General features: G+C 44.4%; 1 protein-coding gene across 3 annotated transcripts in view; it reads right to left on the reverse strand.

Moving 5' to 3' along the window:
* Positions 1–18,333, reverse strand: part of CRYBG1 (crystallin beta-gamma domain containing 1) — a 207,587-nt gene that overhangs the window by 55,510 nt on the left and 133,744 nt on the right. For 2 of the 3 annotated variants that reach the window (XM_036871435.1, XM_036871436.1), the window contains one exon: positions 1,758–3,331. In XM_036871435.1, the coding sequence (XP_036727330.1) occupies positions 1,758–3,331 (1,574 nt within the window). Of the gene's footprint in view, positions 1–1,757; positions 3,332–4,002; positions 4,177–18,333 lie in introns of those variants that run through there. The other variant, XM_036871437.1, reaches the window with a different exon arrangement.

Consider the following 18,333-nt stretch of genomic DNA (forward strand, 5'->3'; position numbering starts at 1 on the left):
CACTTAGGAGGTCTGAATGTTCAGTCACACTGGCCTTCTACGAATAATGGGCATCATTCACTCAGGTTATTTCTCTGATGCTGCTGTTGCAGAATAAATTGCTGACTCTATCAAAGTTCTCCAGGTTGGCAGCTGGTGAGGTAGCTCAAGTTATTCATTAAGCAGGATTTCCTCCCCAGTGTTTACCAAGCGGATTGCCTACTCTTAAGCTTACTTATCAAAGAACTCAAATAGAATGAATCCATTCAGTTTAAGAATAATAATGCTGTGGACTTCCTTGGTGGCGCAGTGGTTGAGAATCCACCTGCCAATGCAGGGGACAGGGGTTCGAGCCCTGGTCCGGGAGGATCCCACATGCCGCGGAGCAACTGGGCCCATGCGCCACAACTGCTGAGCCCACGTGCCACAGCTACTGAAGCCCGCGTGCCTGGAGCCGTGCTCTGCAACGGGGGAGGCCACTGCAGTGGGAGGCCCCCGCTCTCCACAACTGGAGAGAGCCCACGCACAGCAACGAAGACCCAATGCAGCCAGAAATAAAATAAATAAATTTATATATATATAAAAAGAATGATAACACTGTGAAAATCTCAGCTCTTTTAATAAATGTGTGAATGTAGGAAAAAGTTTAGATACTCACTTTCCACATGTGCTGAGAGACGGAGGAGGATGAGTGTGGGAAGGGGGAGGGTCTTAAGAGTTTCCTAGGGTGCCCTCTCTGTCCTGTCTACCTATACAGATCACACTCACCATCAAGGCACAATCCCATTTCCTCCAAAACACCAACAGTGATTTCTTCCTTCTGTGCACACCCCCAGCCTTGGGGATGGTAACATCCACTTGGCAGTTTAATCAGATTTATCACCTCTTATAGTTATTTGATTTGTCAGCATCTTGGGTGCCAGAATGTGCCATAAACTTTTTAAAGGCAATATATACTGAAACACAGTTGTGGCTTTTTTCCCATAGTTCCTAGCACGCTACCATGCACAGAAGGTACTCAATAAATATTTGAGAAATCAATAAACTTAACAGCAAGTGGTCACAATCTGCTGTTGAGCTTGATCCTTCTAACGTGTCCTTTCATTTATCAAATAGTCTCCCAGTAAAAACACTGATCTCTCTTCATTTCAATAACTGAAAATTACTTTTCGACCTGGTGGCAAAAATATCACAAAACTACCTAACATTATAAAGGGGAACCAAGATACTCGTATTAGAGATTTTTTGGTAAAGCTTTAGGCCAATAATGCACCAAGTTCCATAAAAGGTTCTGTGAATTCTCTTAAACTCAGACACATCAAAGCTACTGGGTATACAGTACATACTAGTATTTGCTCCCTGTTTTCAAATTCATTTGTGTTTTAAGAACGCCCCACCCAGGAATGCTGGTGCATATTCTGAATAAAGAATAGAATTAGCTCGTCAAGCCATGCAGTCTTCTACTATTATTATTATTTTTTAGTCTTCTATTATTTATGTTAATACTGAACCTCCAGGGTTATCTCACTTTCACATTCATTGAACTTAAAAGGCTTATATTAACAGGAATTAACATCCAACTAAGGCCCCGAATGGGTCATCTTCTTAAACCTTAACTGTGCTAACTAGCCCTTCACTATCTTAATTTCACCACCGAGGAGAAAACCCAACGCACATACAGTTCTTCCACAAATGCAAAGAACCTGCGCCGCTCAGAGAGGCCGCCCAGCCCGTGTGCGGCCACCGCGGCTCGCCGGCCCAACCCCGCAGTTACTTACATGGTCACTTTAGTGGTCACTGTCCATCTGCCCACACCGAAATGGTTCCTGGGCTTCAAGCCGTCGGCGTCAGAACCTCCGACCGATCTGCCCAGCTCTTTGCTTCGACTTCCCTCTCCCCGGCCGTCGAAGAGGTTGGGGAGCGGCCCGCTCTTGGGCTCGGGCTTGATCTCGGGCAGCAGCGAGCTGCTCTTCACGATAAGCTTGCGGCAGATGACCCGGGCCGCCTCCTCCCCTCTCTCCTTGGCGGCCGGGCCGGGGCCGGGGCCGGACGCCCTCCTGGGAGTGGAGTCCTTGGCCGGAGCCCGCGCGCCGCCGGCGGGTGAGGTGGGCACGGCCTCTGGAACGCGGCTTCGGCCCCTCCTCTTGGTGGGGGACGAGGCGGGCGCCGGCTGTTTGCTCCGCTCCGACTCCGCTAGCGGCTGCCCTTTGGGGTCGGGGCTGGGCTTGGACTCTAGGCCGGAAACAGAGGCAACGCCCCCGTCGGGGGCCGCCCGCGGAGATTTCACTTTCTTTTCAGCAGAGCCGTTCCCGGCGGCCGCGTTTGGCGCCACCTCGTTGTCGAAGACCGCGTCGTTCCGGGGCGCGCAGTCGGGCAGCGGCGGGTCAGCACCGGGGGAGTCGGTGGATTTCTGCGACCTCCGCCGCCTCCCCAACTTTCGGCCGCTCGACCTCTTCTCCATATCTTCGCAATCGCCGGAATCTTCAGCCCCGGGACTGATCACGACCGGCTTGTCCACCCGCGCCACCTCAGCCTTACTCAAGCAGATGTCCAGAGTCAACACTTTGGCGGGGTGGGCGCGCTCGCGGGGCCGACAGTCTCGCCCCGGGGGGTCGGCTTTGCTGTTTGCAGGCGCCGAACCCGCCTGGTTCTCTGCGCCCTCAGCGGGACGGCGGCCTGCAAGAGCCGTTGCGTCCTCGGGGGGCTGGCTCGGCGCGTCTTGGTGCTCCGGAGAGCCTCCTTGGGCACACACGCGGGCGGCCCCGGCGGGCGAGCCCGGCACGCCCCTCGCTCCCCGAGCTGGCTCCTGCTCGCGGCCAGCGCCGGGCGAAGCGTCCTCCCCCGGAGTACGGGCGAGCGTCTCTGCGTTCTCCTGCCCGGAGGAATTCTCTAGTGAGGAATGAAGCTGCTTGGCAGCGGTGGTGGCAGCTGGGAAAGTCTCTCCCTCTGCCTCCATTAGTTCTAATTGGGGTGAATCACTTTCATGGCCCTGCTGCACAGCCGCCTCCTTGGCACGGCTGCCCGAGCCAGGTGACCTCTCGGCGTCCGGGTGGGCCGCCTGGACGCAGCCCTCGGGGCGCTGGCCCTTCGGCTCCTGGCATTTCTCCTTGGGGGAGCCCTCCTCGCACGTGTCTGTCTGCTTTCGTTGGCTGCCCCGAAGTTGACTCTTCTCAGTCTCTGTTTCGGGGAGTTTGGAAGAGGTTACTTCTTTGGGAGAGACTGATTTGGCATTTGAGCTGGTGGGACTTTCTAACCCGTTTCTGGTGTTCCTTCTCCTTCCTACCGTGAACAGAGTGCCGAGTTTTCCCAAAACTGGTTTCCTTTTATTCTCTTCTGGTGGTTGTGCGCTGGACTGAAAAATAAAAGGGGATGGGAAAGAGAGAACCTGAGAATCCGTTTTTTTCCCTTTAGTAGTTAAGTATATTATGGAACTACAAGCCAAAATGATAATAGGCCAGAGTTTCTAACTGAAAACGAGATTTGTTTGGGAATTCATTCCAACAAAATAAACTCTTATTTTACCTTTTGAATTTTTCTCAAACGCCATATATGCTTGGCGCTACTGAAGAGTAACATTAACTATAGAAAGAAAATTATGAAAGAAAATTCGGAAGGTCCAAATAATCACTCAAGCAAAATAAACAACTCCCAGGTCTTTTCTACGTTTTGCTTTTTACCTCCTTCCTCCGTAAAGATGCAATTGCAAAACAGCCATGCGTGACTACAGGGCAGCAGTAAACATACTAAAGGCGGAATTTTTTCTGAAATGCCGCCTTTTCTTTTTGTAGGCGGAAAGGAGTACGGAGAAAAACAGTCTTCTCCAGAACTGAAGGAAACCACTTGGGTTCAACATGACTGCAAACGAAAAACCTTGAGAAAACGAGAATTCGAGCCCCTGGGCGTGCCTTTGGCCAAGCCCGAGGTTCTCGGCGCGCCAGGCACCGCCCGTCCAATGGGAGAAGCACGTGGGCATCAAACGCCCGCTGGTACTCATGGAACACAGCTGACCCCTGCCTAGCTCACCCGAGACGGTCTTCTCCACGGGGAGTTCCGGGGAGTGTCAATACGGCGAGCATGTGCGCGAGGGAGGGCGAAGGTGCTGGGCGACCGCCTTCGCAGATCCCCACCCCCCGACCCCACCCCGATCTGGCCGGGGCTGACGGAAGCGCGCGGGGCTCTCCCACGCCCACCTCGGCCGGGGGTCGGTCCCTCACCACCCCGCTGGGCTCCGGGTGCGCACCGGGGTGGGGGGGGAACCCCAGGGGCCGACCCACCCATGGGAGGGGCCCTGGCCGCCAGCGACGAGCAGCCCGGGTGCGGGTAAGGGGAAAAACCTGCGCCTGTTACAAAGCCTGGGGCAAAACGGCTGGCACCTGGCGCCCGCGCGGGAAACCAGGAGGGCGCTCAGAACAAATCAATTAAAGCAAATCGGCCAATGGGCGCCGCGGCGCGCCGGGAGCCGGTAAGCGAGGTGCCCGGGCGGGCAGGAAGAGCAGGAGGCCCGCCTGCGGGAGGGAGGGAGCGCGAGCGGCGAGCCCAGCCAAGCTCCTAGCGGAGGGAAGCCTATGCCCGGTAACGAGCCCACGGCAACCCAGACCACACGTGTGGCTACAATAACTTAAGAATTACCTCTTCCACCTAAAACCCAGGAGCTAGCTTGGTCCCCACCTTTCTCGGAAGGTGAAGACTCAGGGCAGTTTTTACAATATTGACTGTTTACAGAGGAGTTTCTGAATCACTCTTTAAAGCGACTCCATTTCATTTGAATTATATGCAGCCAGTGGACGTGGGAGATGGTGGGAAATAGGAAAGACTGTAAGATAAAGCATGGAGGGGCTTCCCTGGTGGCACAGTGGTTGAGAATCTGCCTGCCAATGCAGGGGACACGGGTTCGAGCCCTGGTCTGGGAAGATCCCACATGCCGCGGAGCAGCTGGGCCCGTGAGCCACAACTACTGAGCCTGAGCGTCTGGAGCCTCTGCTCCGCAACAAGAGAGGCCGCGATAGTGACAGGCCCGCGCACCGCGATGAAGAGTGGCCCCCACTCGCCGCAACTGGAGAAAGCCCTCGCACAGAAACGAAGACCCAACACAGCCAAAAATAAACATAATAAATAAATAATAAATAAAAATTTTATATAAAAAAAAAAAAAGATAAAGCATGGAAGTAGCAGGGTCCACAAGCATTTACTCAGACAGTCCTGGCACTGTAACATCATGTCATTCTGCAGCAGCCACGTGAGGTGCTTGTTACCCCACAGCAGAAATAAGGAGAGCAAAGCTCAGAGCAGAGAGACTTAAGGTGTGTTAGGGGTGGGGGCAATAAAGTCAGGATCCAAACCCAGGTCCTCAGCTTCCAGCCCGAGCACCCCCAACTCCCCACAGAGGACATGGCAGTGCAGTGGGCACCCCTGAGCCAGAGTCAGCCCAGAGGAGTAGACTGCAGGCCACACTTCCCCCAGAATCGGCTCCTGAGGAAATGCTCCTGAATCAGATTTACTGACAAACTCCAGAAGTGATTCTTCGTGCTTGAGAAGCCCCTGGTGGGAGCTTTGGAACTAGACAGCTGCTGCATGAGGAGAGGGACAATCGAATGTTGCAGCCACGGGGAGCTTTTGTGACTGAGTTGATACGCTTCTAAAATCTAACCAGATTTTGATTAATAATTATGCAGTGGTTATGTAAATAATATAGGAAGAATTCACTGTGTAATTTAAGAAAAAATACATTAAAATATTCCAGTCTCCTAAGGAATATATTTGGACTCTTTCACTATGAGTCAAAGGTTATTACATGGTTTTTAAACGTAATAATTCCTTATGCACTAGACTTAACTAAGTGATTTACATAGATTCTCATCAGAGACAGCCCTGAAGATAGGTAGTGTTTTTATGCTCATTTGCCAAGGTTCCTTATCCCTGCTCAAGGTCCCACAGCCAGTAGTCTTTCTAACTCTGGAAATGGAGCTCTTTGTCTCTGCTGCCTGGACAGGCCTTCAAACATATCCTAAAGAAGTAGCCAGGAATAGGTTTGAGTCTTATTGTCTCAATTCTAGCCCATGTCCATAGAAAACTAGTGTACATGTTATCCTGTCCTGCCAATGATGTTGCAATCCACTTTTCCCATGCGGTTGAAAGGCATCTGATCAGCAGTCTTCTCTGCTCAGTACAGGTTTTTGTTTTGTTTTGGTTTTCATTTTTGGCTATAGCTGCTTTTTACAGAACCGGTTGTTCTTTGTAGTTTGACCTCATCAACTACTTGACTCCTTCTCCCCCAAGAGGGGCAGCCAGTTTGTCACCTGCCAAGCTGCTCTGTCTGTTGAACTTACTAGAACTCCAGACTTTTGTTTAGATGTGAATGTTCACAGCAGCTTCATTCATAATAATCAAAAACTGGAAACAGGGGCTTCCCTGGTGGCGCAGTGGTTGAGAATCTGCCTGCCAATGCAGGGGACACGGGTTCAAGCCCTGGTCTGGGAAGATCCCACATGCCGCGGAGCAACTGGGCCCGTGAGCCACAATTACTGAGCCTGTGCGTCTGGAGCCTGTGCTCCGCAACAAGAGAGGCCGTGATAGTGAGAGGCCCGCGCACCGCGATGAAGAGTGGCCCCCGCTTGCCGCAACTAGAGAAAAGCCCTCGCACAGAAACGAAGACCCAACACAGCCATAAATAAATAAATAAATAAAAATTAAAAAAAGAAAAAAGAATCACTTAGATCAAGTTGACATGTGTAGTAGTGGTAGTAGTAGTAGTAATAAAAAATAAATAAAAAAAAAAACTGGAAACAACTTAAATGTCCCATCAGCTGGTGAATGGATCCAACAGTGGTACACCCATACAACAGAATGCTACTCAGCAATAAAAAGGACCAAACTGGGCTTCCCTGGTGGCGCAGTGGTTGAGAATCTGCCTGCCAATGCAGGGCACACGGGTTCGAGCCCTGGTCTGGGAAGATCCCACATGCCGCGGAGCAACTAGGCCCGTGAGCCACAACTACTGAGCCTGCGCGACTGGAGCCTGTGCTCCACAACAAGAGAGGCCGCGATAGTGAGAGACCCATGCACCGCGATGAAGAGAGTGGCCCCCACTTGCCACAACTAGAGAAAGCCCTCGCACAGAAATGAAGACCCAACACAGCCAATAAATAAATAAATAAATAAATAAATAATAAAAGTGTTTTTAAAAAAAAAAAAAAGGACCAAACTTCTAAAACATGTAATGACCTGGATGAATCTCACAAGCCTTATGCTAACTGGAAGAAGCCAGACGCAAAAGGTACTGCATGGTTCCATTTATGTGACATTCTAGGCGATGCAAATCCAATCCGTAATCGTAGAAAGTAAATCAGAGGTTGCCTGAGGGCGGGGTGGGCAAGGAGGTGTGACTGGAAACAGGCACAAAGGAACTTTGGGGGATAAGGGCAGTGTTCCATATCTTGATTGTGGTGATGGTGACACATGTGTACATATCTTTCAAAGCTCATCAAACTGTACACTTAAAATGGGGACAATTTTTATATGTAAATTATCTTAATAAAGTTGATTTAAAAATAAAGCTTTTTCCCTGGGAAGTAAAGAGCAGAAACACAATCCAGCTGGCTCAGCTGCCCATTTCGTAGTTCTTAGTCAATGGGGGCCTCAAGTTGTTTCAAAGGCTACTTTCTCATTTACAGGGGAATGCAGTCTTCCCCCGAGGGGTCGGGGCCCTGCATCTCCAGCATCAGATCTCTGTGTAGGATCTCTGAGAGTTCAGAGTTCAGAGTGCACCATTCCTCCTGAGTAAAGTTCACAGTCACATCTTTGAGGAACACCCCTTCTTAAAACAGGACACGTTTCTTTTCAGCCAGGGATTATTTCATTACAGTGTTCATGGAGGAAGGATGAATATAGTAGATGGAAAACAAAAATGAGATGGCCTGGGAGTTGTCTAGAGAGTAGGCACCTCCTTAAGTAGGAGCCTTTGCACCTAGAGTCCTAAACCTAGAATGGGAGGCCAAAGACCCAGCACCTTCCCCCTCGACCTTAATGATCATCTGTTAGGAAGGGGAGTGTTTTGCACAGAGGCCATGGGGGCCCATCAGTCTTCTTCCTGCTCCCCCCAGGCTACTCCCCAGGCTCTCCTCCTGGTGGGGTCAGGGTCCTGAGAGTTCTCAGGCTGGGTGTTCTCGGACTATAGCGCAGCCATGCAAACCCGGGACCTCCTTTGTAGTTAGTTTTTTACCCTGTCCTTTCTGCCCACCTCGCTGTGCAGAAACCTGCACCTGGAATCCTCCTGTCACCCATGCCCTACTGAGATAAGCATAATCCACAATAGGACAATGTTAGAAATGGTCCATGGGTTGTGTGCTGGGATTTGTTTTAGTGTTCTTGTTAGCAAACATTACATGTGGCTCATTAGGGGCCGTGTGCGAGTATGTATAACAAGACCACAGCCCAGCAGTGTGTAGAGGCCCAGGCAGTACTGGCTGCAGTGCTGTTCTCTGATTCTCAACCTTCTTGGTATGGCAGCACCTACTATCAGCAGCTGCCACTAAATAAAAGCTACCTTGTACTGTTAAAAATAATTTAAGAGATCTCTTCTATCTGCTCACTGGTGGGGAACAAAAGGTCAGGAAATACAGGATAAATTGTTAATATACCAAAATGTTTGGATATACAGGCAAAATAGTTTATTGCTTTTTAAAGATTACCTTGAAGTCGTTGCTTTAAATTTAGAAGTGCTTCACCTGGAATCATGTTTGGAGGTTGAAGGAAAATACGTTGAGCATATTATTTGAAAATGTAACGAACAAATTGTTTAAAAATAAGTCTTTCATATATTTCCCATCTTTTCCTTGCACAGTGGAATATAAGCCCCTTAAGAGCAAGAAAATTGACCTATCTGTATTCCCAACACCTAGCACAGGGACTTAGAGTAGACGTGGACATAAATTATTTGATGCTACTAAAGAATTAGTAACATCCCCACTCCCTTCCAAAAAGGAGTCATCAGCACTCTTGCAGACAACTATAAACATGGTTAGTTCTAAACAAAACAAAAACAGAATGGAAATCTTTTCTGCACAAGACTTAGTGTGGTTGCGAGCATCATACTCAATGGTGAAAAACTGAAGGCATTTCCACTAAGATCAGGAACAAGACAAGAATGTCCACTATCGCCACTCTTATTCAACATAGTTTTGGAAGTCCTAGCCAAAGCAATCAGAGAAGAAAAAGAAAGAAAAGGAACACAAATTGGAAAAGAAGAAGTAAAACTGTCACTGTTTGCCAATGAAATGATACTATACATAGAAAATCCTAAGGATGCCACCAGAAAACTACTAGAACTAATCAATGAATTTGGTAAGGTTGCAGGATACAAAATTAATGCACAGAAATCTCTGGCATCCTATATACCAACAACAAAAAATCAGAAAGAGAAATTAAGGAAACACTCCCATTTACCACTGCAAGAAAAAGAATAAAATACCTAGGAATAAACCTGCCCAAGGAGGCGAAAGACGTGTACTCAGAAAACTATAAAACACTGATGAAAAAAATCAAAGATGACATAAACAGATGGAGAAATATACCATGTTCTTGGATTGGAAGAATCAGTATTGCGAAAATGACTATACTACCCAAAGCAATCAACAGATTCAATGCAATCCCTATCAAACTACCAATGGCATTCTTCACAGAATTAGAACAAAAAATTTTACAATTCGTATGGAAACACAAAAGACCCCGAATAGCCAAAGCAATCTTGAGAAAGAAAAACGGAGCTGGAGGAATCAGTCTCCCTGACTTCAAACTATACCACAAAGCTACAGTAATCAAGACAGTATGGTACTGGCACAAAAACAGAAATACAGATCAACAATACAGGATAGAACGCCCAGAGATAAACCCACACACATATGGGCACCTAATTTATGACAAAGGAGGCAAGAACATACAATGGAGAAAAGACAGCCTCTTCAATAAGTGGTGTTGGGAAAACTGGACAGCTACATGTAAAAGAATGAAATTAGAACACTCACTAACACCATACACAAAAATAAACTCCAAATGGATTAAAGACTTAAATGTAAGACCAGACACTATAAAACTCTTAGAGGAAAACATAGGAAAAACACACTTTGACATAAACCACATCAAGATCTTTTCTGACCCATCTCCTAGAGTAACAGAAGTAAAAACAAAAATAAACAAATGGGACTTAATTAAACTTAAAAGCTTTTGCACAGCAAAGGAAACCATAAACAAGACAAAAAGATAACCCTCAGAATGGGAGAAAATATTTGCAAATGAAACAGACAAAGGATTAATCTCCAAAATATACAAACAGCTCAGGGAGCTCAATATCAAGAAAACAAACAATCCAGTTAAAATATGGGCAGAAGACCTAAATAGACATTTCACCACGGAAGACATACAGATGGCCAAGAGGCACATGAAAAGATGCTCAACATCACTAATTATTAGAGAAATGCAAATCAAAACTACAATGAGGTATCACCTCACGCTGGTCAGAATGGCCATTATCAAAAATCTAGAAACAATAAATGCTGGAAAGGGTGTGGTGACAAGGGAACCCTCCTGCACTGCTGGTGGGAATGTAAACTGATACAACCACTATGGAAAACAGTATGGAGGTTCCTTAAAAAACTAAAAATAGAACTACCATATGACCCAGCAATCCCACTACTGGGCATATACCCTGAGAAAACCATAATTCAAAAAGAGACATGTACCACAATGTTCATTACAGCACTATTTACAATAGCCAGGACATGGAACCAACCTAAATGTCCACTGACAGACGAATGGATAAAGAAGATGTGGCACATATATACAATGGAATATTACTCAGCCATAAAAAGAAACGAAATTGAGTTATTTGTAGTGAGGTGGATGGACCTAGAGTCTGTCATACAGAGTGAAGTAAGTCAGAAAGAGAAAAACAAATACCGTATGCTAACACATATATATGGAATCTAAAAAAAAAAAAATGGTATTGATGAACCTAGTTGCAGGGCAGGAATAAAGAGGTAGACATAGAGAATGGACTTGACATGGGGTGGGAGGGTGAAGCTGGGGCAAAGTGAGAGTAGCATGACATATATACATTATAGAATGTAAAATAGTTGGCTGGTGGGAAGCAGCAGCATAGCACAGGGAGATCAGCTGGATGCTTTGCGATGACCTAGAGGGGTGGGATAGGGAGGATGGGAGAGACGCTCAAGAGGGAGGGGATATGGGGACATATGTATGCATATGGCTGATTCACTTTGTTGTGCAACAGAAACTAACACAGTACTGTGAAGCAATTTTAACTCCAATAAAGATCTATTAAAAAAAAAAAAAAGACTTAGTGTGGTCAAGAATTTGCAGCTCTGTTCTGCCCATGTGAGGATTCTGCACGGCGATGCAGCTGCTGGCACACAAACTTGGATTTCTTCAGGTTTACTGCTGGCTCCCAGCCTGAGTCTGACCTGAGAAAGCAGATCAAGATCTTCTACATGTATTCACACGTGCCTCCTGCTAACATGTGGTCAGTGATGTACCAAAGTAACTCTTTCTTTTTTTTTAAACACTTGTGGTTCCCTGTGAGCTCACTATGGACTGAGATTTTGAATAGGCATTTAAAATGATCTGCTGTCCTCTTCATCGTTCTATCTTTTTGGTATTGCTTGTGCTAATATATATGGCCCACTCTAAATAATACAACGCACACGCACACAAAATGCAAAAGAAGAAATGTTCACATAAATACACCTTGACCTATTAAACACTGAAACTTTTCATTTTAACTTTTTAAATATTTTTTTTCATATGTTATCAAGTTCCCTCCCTCAGAGTATACTAAATATAATTTAGCTATGGCTTAATGATTCCGGAGACAGAACTATTTACATTTGTGCTATAATAATGATTTCTTCCATGGCTGTTACAATGATTTCTACATGGCTTTCTAAAAGTTAGCTCAGTAACTTTTCCCATTTGAATTTATAGTATATCATTAGGAAAATAAGATTTCATTTACTAGAATATGACTTTCGTACCACTTTTATGTACGTACTGACCATATAGAGTATGTTACACCTGTGTGGCATGCTTCCTCCTGAGCCTTGCAACATAATAATGGCCAGGATTGAGCTCTCACTTATGATGGAGTGCTGGCTGTAGAATCAGGTAACTCTGTAAACAGTGGGCACTTCTGTTTGCTCACTGTTACAATGAGTATAGACTAAGGTTTGCACTAAATGACCCACAGACTATAATACTGTTTAATCATAAGCAGGCCTCTTACAAAGAGGCACAGGAAATTACTGCATTCAACCAGTTTTGATCTATGTACAATTTCATATGGTGCAACCAATAGTACGTTGCATCAGACCTTCAGAGCCTCTCTCCACTCCCACTGCTCCCCCGTCTCTCGGGGTGGGATGCTTGCCCCTGTGCTGTTTTCAATATCTGTCAGCATCCCACTGCCCACCCCATCTCTGCTGCTCACCATTGTTCTCTCTTTTTTTTTAAATCTCTGTCCTTTCCATTTCATGTGACACATACTTCTCTACTTACAACCTCCATGTTTTTTTTTTTTCCTAATGCTGTCACTTCAAACCAAATGGCAATCATATCCTGTTGTATAGAATTATAGGTATACTATTATGTAAAAGAATAGGAGCAGACTTTTTTTTTTTCAACTGTCAGGTTTAACAGCATCCTGAAAAAGAGGTGTTATTGAATATGAAAGCCATAATTTAGGAAATAGTTGTATGTTCATTATTCCAAAAGTATTCCCCACCCTTTCAGAGGGTTTGAAGAAGTAAAGAGTTTCTTTTAAAAAGTAGACTCCCAGTTCCAGCTAAGGATTGTCTTTAGGTCATGTACTGTTTGACAGAAGCAGAGTGAAAGCTAATTGTTTAAAGCCACTGACAACTTGATCAATTAGAAAGGAAGGTAAGATCATAGAATGTTTGAATTGTAGGGTCATTTACTCATTCATTCCGCTAATAATTATTGAGAGTGTGCTTTGTGTCAGATTTTCTTCTTACCTTAAAGAAGCAAACTGTGGCCCAAAGCATCAGATAATTTTCCTAAGACACAAGTCGGCCTTTCTAAAAGTTAGCTCAGTAACTTTTCCCATTTGAATTTATAGTATATCATTAGGAAAATAAGATTTCATTTACCAGACTATGACTTTCGTACCACTTTTATGTACGTACTGACCATATAGAGTATGTTACACCTGTGTGGCATGCTTCCTCCTGAGCCTTGCAACATAATAATGGCCGGGATTGAGCTCTCACTTATGATGGAGTGCTGGCTGTAGAATCAGGTAACTCTGTAAACAGCGGGCACTTCTGTTTGCTCACCCTTTGTCACCCGTCTCTGTGCCCCAGGCCCTTGACCATGAGGAATATACAAACAGACTCCCTTACCCTTTGGCTTTGATAGGTTCAACCAGTAAAAGACACTGACAGGAAACCAAAGGGAGGGACTAGAGTGAGGTCAAGGTAATTCCTTCCCACCCCTCTCTCCTTGTCAGGCTCTGGGTTGGGTGTGGTCCAGCATGACCATGGCATCGGTCAGGCAGCCACCCTTGCAGCTACACTTCTGTCGCCAGGTCCCAGGAATTGCTTCCTTCTCTCACTCCTCCAGGCCTGGGATGGAAAGGGTCTCAGTGGTGATGGCCTGGCAGTGCTTCACTATCCTTTGCTTGGGGTGGAACCAGGTTTTTTTGTTTTTTTATTTTTGGCTGCCTCGGGTCTTCGTTGCTGCGCGCGGGCTTTCTCGAGTTGCAGCGAGCGGGGGCTACTCTTCGTTGTGGCGCGCGGGCTTCTCATTGCGGTGGCTTCTCTTGTGGAGCATGGGCTCTAGGCGCGCAGGCTTCAGTAGTTGTGGCATGCAGGCTCAGTAGTTGTGGCTTGTGGGCTCTAGAGCGCAGGCTCAGTAGTTGTGGCACACAGGCTTAGTTGCTCCACAGCATGTGGGATCTTCCCGGACCAGGGTTCGAACCCGTGTCGCCTGCATTGGCAGGTGGATTCTTAACCACTGCCCTACCTGGGAAGCCCCTGGAACCAGGTTTTGTGGGGCATGAAGCATATATAATTTTGAGAGCTTTCTTTAAGAAGACGACATAATATTAGATTACAGATTTAGGGACAGAGCCTTGGAAGAGGCCTTGTGAAGGAAGAAATCGTGAAGCTTAAGCTTCTTTTGCCTCTTGTGGTTTCCTTAAAACTTTGCCCATGCTTTGTACATAGCCCCTCTTACTTAACTCAATCATCCAAGTTGACTGTGCCCTTTCCCATGCTGGGATCCTGACTAATATTTACTATGTGCTCAATCATGGGTAACAGATAACTCACAATGTTTCTCTCTGTGTAAACTGAACAGTTTCCCCTAACAATTTTTTTTCTCTATCACACTGAATTAATTTGCTTTACAGTAGAGATGTAAATATAATCTTAATTTGGTGAATATTTTTTCCCATGTATAATGTGTAAATTACAGGAGATATGGGAATTTGACATGGATGGCAAATATTTCTTACTACCTCCTGGATTGTGGGCATATTTTGATTAGTATATAATCAAATCACTGGCTAGCTAGTTCCTAGTTGGAGTAAAGAAGCTCAGCCAAACTGGAAAATGGAAATGTGCTCATTGTCAAATTAGTTCCTTTTTTATTGACTCAGAACCAAAAAAGCATGTCCTTTATATATTTTAAAAAAGAATGACTTGTACAATAACTCAGGCCAAAGATCAAGAATAAGTACTTTAAGACACTAGAAAACCATCAGTGCATTGCCGAATCCAAGCGCTCAAGTCCCAAGGATTAACTTCCAGTTAGGTCATCCATATGTAGATGATGTGATGAGAGGGATAGGGATATTGGGGAGATGAGGATGAAGCAGCCCAAGAGAGACTGACACAGCATGCCTGTCTCCACCAGGCCCAGCTGGCAACCAAGTCCACTAAGGGGACCAGGATGAGAGAAGGAACTCAGAGGTAGCAGCTGTGTAAAGAATGAAGAAGCCTCTGCAACACAGCGCTGTCAACTCCAGGCTCCCTGTGAGACTTCTAGTGACCTTGAGACCTCATAACTTGAGGTTAGTTTAACCACATTTAAAAGTATTGCAGGAAAAAAAAAAAAAAAAAAAAAGTATTGCAGAAAATAGTGGGTTTTTTCCTAGAAAATAAATTTCTTTATCTTTCCAATTACTATATACTTCCCAGAAATATCTCCGTTTTCTGCAATTTCTAGTGAGAATTATTGACTTCCTGGCAATTCATTTCAAATTAAGAAGGAAAATGCATGCTTTCATGGAGAGAACTCAGGAATACTACTGAATAGGGATCAAATAATTTTTCTCAAAAATTCCTCTTCTATCCTCGAGGGTATTGAGAAGTTCACGTGAAATGATATATGTGAACATGCTTTGAAAAGCACAAAGTGCCTAAGACGGTGATGGCTGGCATAATTCATAGTCTGATATTCTGCTGATGTTTCATAACCCAAGTTGAAGCTGACTAAATAACAGGATTAATTTATGATTCTTGGTGAGATGGAGATGAACATAGAATATGATAGACATGCAGAACTTGGCATATCGCTGCTCATGAGCACTCATCTTCAATGTGTCATGACTAGAATAAAGAAAAACTGAAGTCTACCCTTCCTTGTAAACATTATCTTTTCCAGATCATAATGTATAGAAGATATGCAACTAGGTAGAATGAACACCTCTGGATCACCCTATGTAGAAAAAGCACCTCACTTTCTATAACCTTATGCTCCTTTATTTTTCTTCATAGCACTTATTATTACCTGAACTGAAAGTACTTAATATTTATTTGTATACTTTGTTGTCTGTCGTTCCTCATAGAATGTAAGCTTCATGAGAATAAGAATGTAGTTTTGTTCACCGCTATGTCCCTATTCCTTCCTCAATGTGTGGTACCAATAGGCACTGAATAAATATTTATCAAAAGAACACATCAACCATATTTTCCAGAAATCTCTCAGTCTCCCACAGACAAGAGCCAGACAACATTGTGTAATGGTACAGCCAGTAGTTTGGGGGCAATGAATTATTACTGAGGCCCTCAGTGAACATTCTCAGACAGGAACAAAGGCCTGTCTCTAGCCTTGGCTCCCTTCTCAAATGATTCCCTTAAAATCCAGTTTCTGAAATGCTCATCCTCTGGATTGTTTGAGGATCAAATGAGATGTCTGTGAAACACCTAGCACAGTCTCTGGGGAAGAGACAGGGAATGGGAAAGGAAACCTTAAAATATATATATACATATTCATATTTGAAAGTCAGACTATATAAACAAGTACAATGAAGAAAATATAAATTATCCTTTATCTTTTCTATCCCAAAATACCACTATTACTATTTTTTCTTTCTGGCTTTTTGTCAGGGCATTGTATAATAGCATTTTGTACCTGCTTTTTGGTATATTATTCTTTCACTGAATTCATGCCAATAAATATATTTCTATAACAATATTTTAATGGTTGCATTAAATTCTACCATGTCAGTGTACCACAATGCCTACAGTTTATGTTATTTTCAATGCATTGCAGACTGCAGAAACTATATTTGTACCTTATCTCTATACACATCCTTAATTATTCCCACAGGATATGTTCCTAATTAGTAGTGAAGGGAATGAAAAGGAAAACCACAATGAGATATCTTTACAAATCCATCAGATTGGAAAATAATTAAAAAGAGCAATGATTCCAAATATAAGGCTGTGGAGCAATAGGAAGGCTCATACACTGGTGATGGGAGTGTAAATTGGAACCACTACTTTGGAAAACACTTTGGCATTACTGAATAGAACAGAAGATATGCACACCCTATGAGCATAGCAGTATATTCCCTAGAGCAGCAGTCCTCAAAATTCTGGTTTCAGAAGTCCTTGACACTCTTAAAAAATTAAGGCCCCCAAGAGCCTTTGTTTGTATGGGTTATATCGATCTACACTTCTCAGCTTAGAGATTAAAACTGAGCTGTGTTAGCATACTGTATTTATTTTTCTCTTTCTGACTTACTTCACTCTGTATGACAGACTCTAACTTCATCCACCTCACTACAAATAACTCAATTTTGTTTCTTTTTATGGCGGAGTAATATTCCATTGTATATATGTGCCACATCTACTTTATCCATTCATCCGATGATGGACACTTAGGTTGCTTCCATGTCCTGGCTATTGTAAATAGAGCTGCAATGAACAATTACACTATGCTAACACATATATATGGACTCTAAGGAAAAAAAAAAAAAAAAAGAAAGGTCATGAAGAACCTAGTGGCAAGACGGGAATAAAGACACAGACCTACTAGAGAATGGACTTGAGGATATGGGGAGGGGGAAGGGTAAGATGTGACAAAGTGAGAGAGTGGCGTGGACATATATACACTACCAAACGTAAAATAGATAGCCAGTGGGAAGCAACCGCATAGCACAGGGAGATTAGCTCTGTGCTTTGTGACCACCTAGAGGGGTGGGATAGGAAGGGTGGGAGGGAGGGAGATGCAAGAGGGAAGAGATATGGGAACATATGTATATGTATAACTGATTCACTTTGTTATAAAGCAGAAACTAACACAGCATTGTAAAGCAATTATACTCCAATAAAGATGTTTAAAAAAAAAAAGTCTAAATGAGGAAAACAGCTTCAAACTCCAAAAAAAAAAAAAAAACTGAGCTGTTTTTAAAGTTCAACAATACTCAGGACACATTCTATTAGTCATCAGAGCAAGACGTTATCGCATATCACGTTGCCTCTGGATCTTCACTGTACCCTTGTGATAGGATGAAAGTGAAAGGCAAATAACATCTTAGCATTTTTATGAAAATAGTTTTGACATTACGGACTCCCCTGGAAGATCTGGGGAACCCCCAAGTGTCCCCAGACCTCACTTTGAGAACTGCTGCCCTCGAGAGGCTCATGCACATTGTTCAAGGACATGAGCACAAGGATGTTCCCAGCAGCGTTGCTGGTACAAGCCCCCAACAAGAAACCGACCCAGATCCCATCCACAGCAAGATGAATAAGTTCATTGTGGTTCATTCATAAAACAGAATACTCTACAGCAACAGAAATGAATGAACTTCGACAGCACAATCCGTGGATGAATTTTATAAACATAAAGTTGATTGAAAGAATCCGGACCCGAATGAGAACTTAGGATATAATTCCATTTATATGAAATTCAAGAACAGGTAAATTAATTTGCACTGTCTTGGGATACATTCATAGGTGGTAAAATTATAAAGAAAAGAAGAGATACGATGATTATAACAGTTAAGAGAGTAGTCACCTCTTGTGGTACAGATCCTCT

Source organism: Balaenoptera musculus, chromosome 12 (assembly GCF_009873245.2).
Source record: "Balaenoptera musculus isolate JJ_BM4_2016_0621 chromosome 12, mBalMus1.pri.v3, whole genome shotgun sequence".
In the NCBI taxonomy this organism is placed as follows: domain Eukaryota; kingdom Metazoa; phylum Chordata; class Mammalia; order Artiodactyla; family Balaenopteridae; genus Balaenoptera; species Balaenoptera musculus.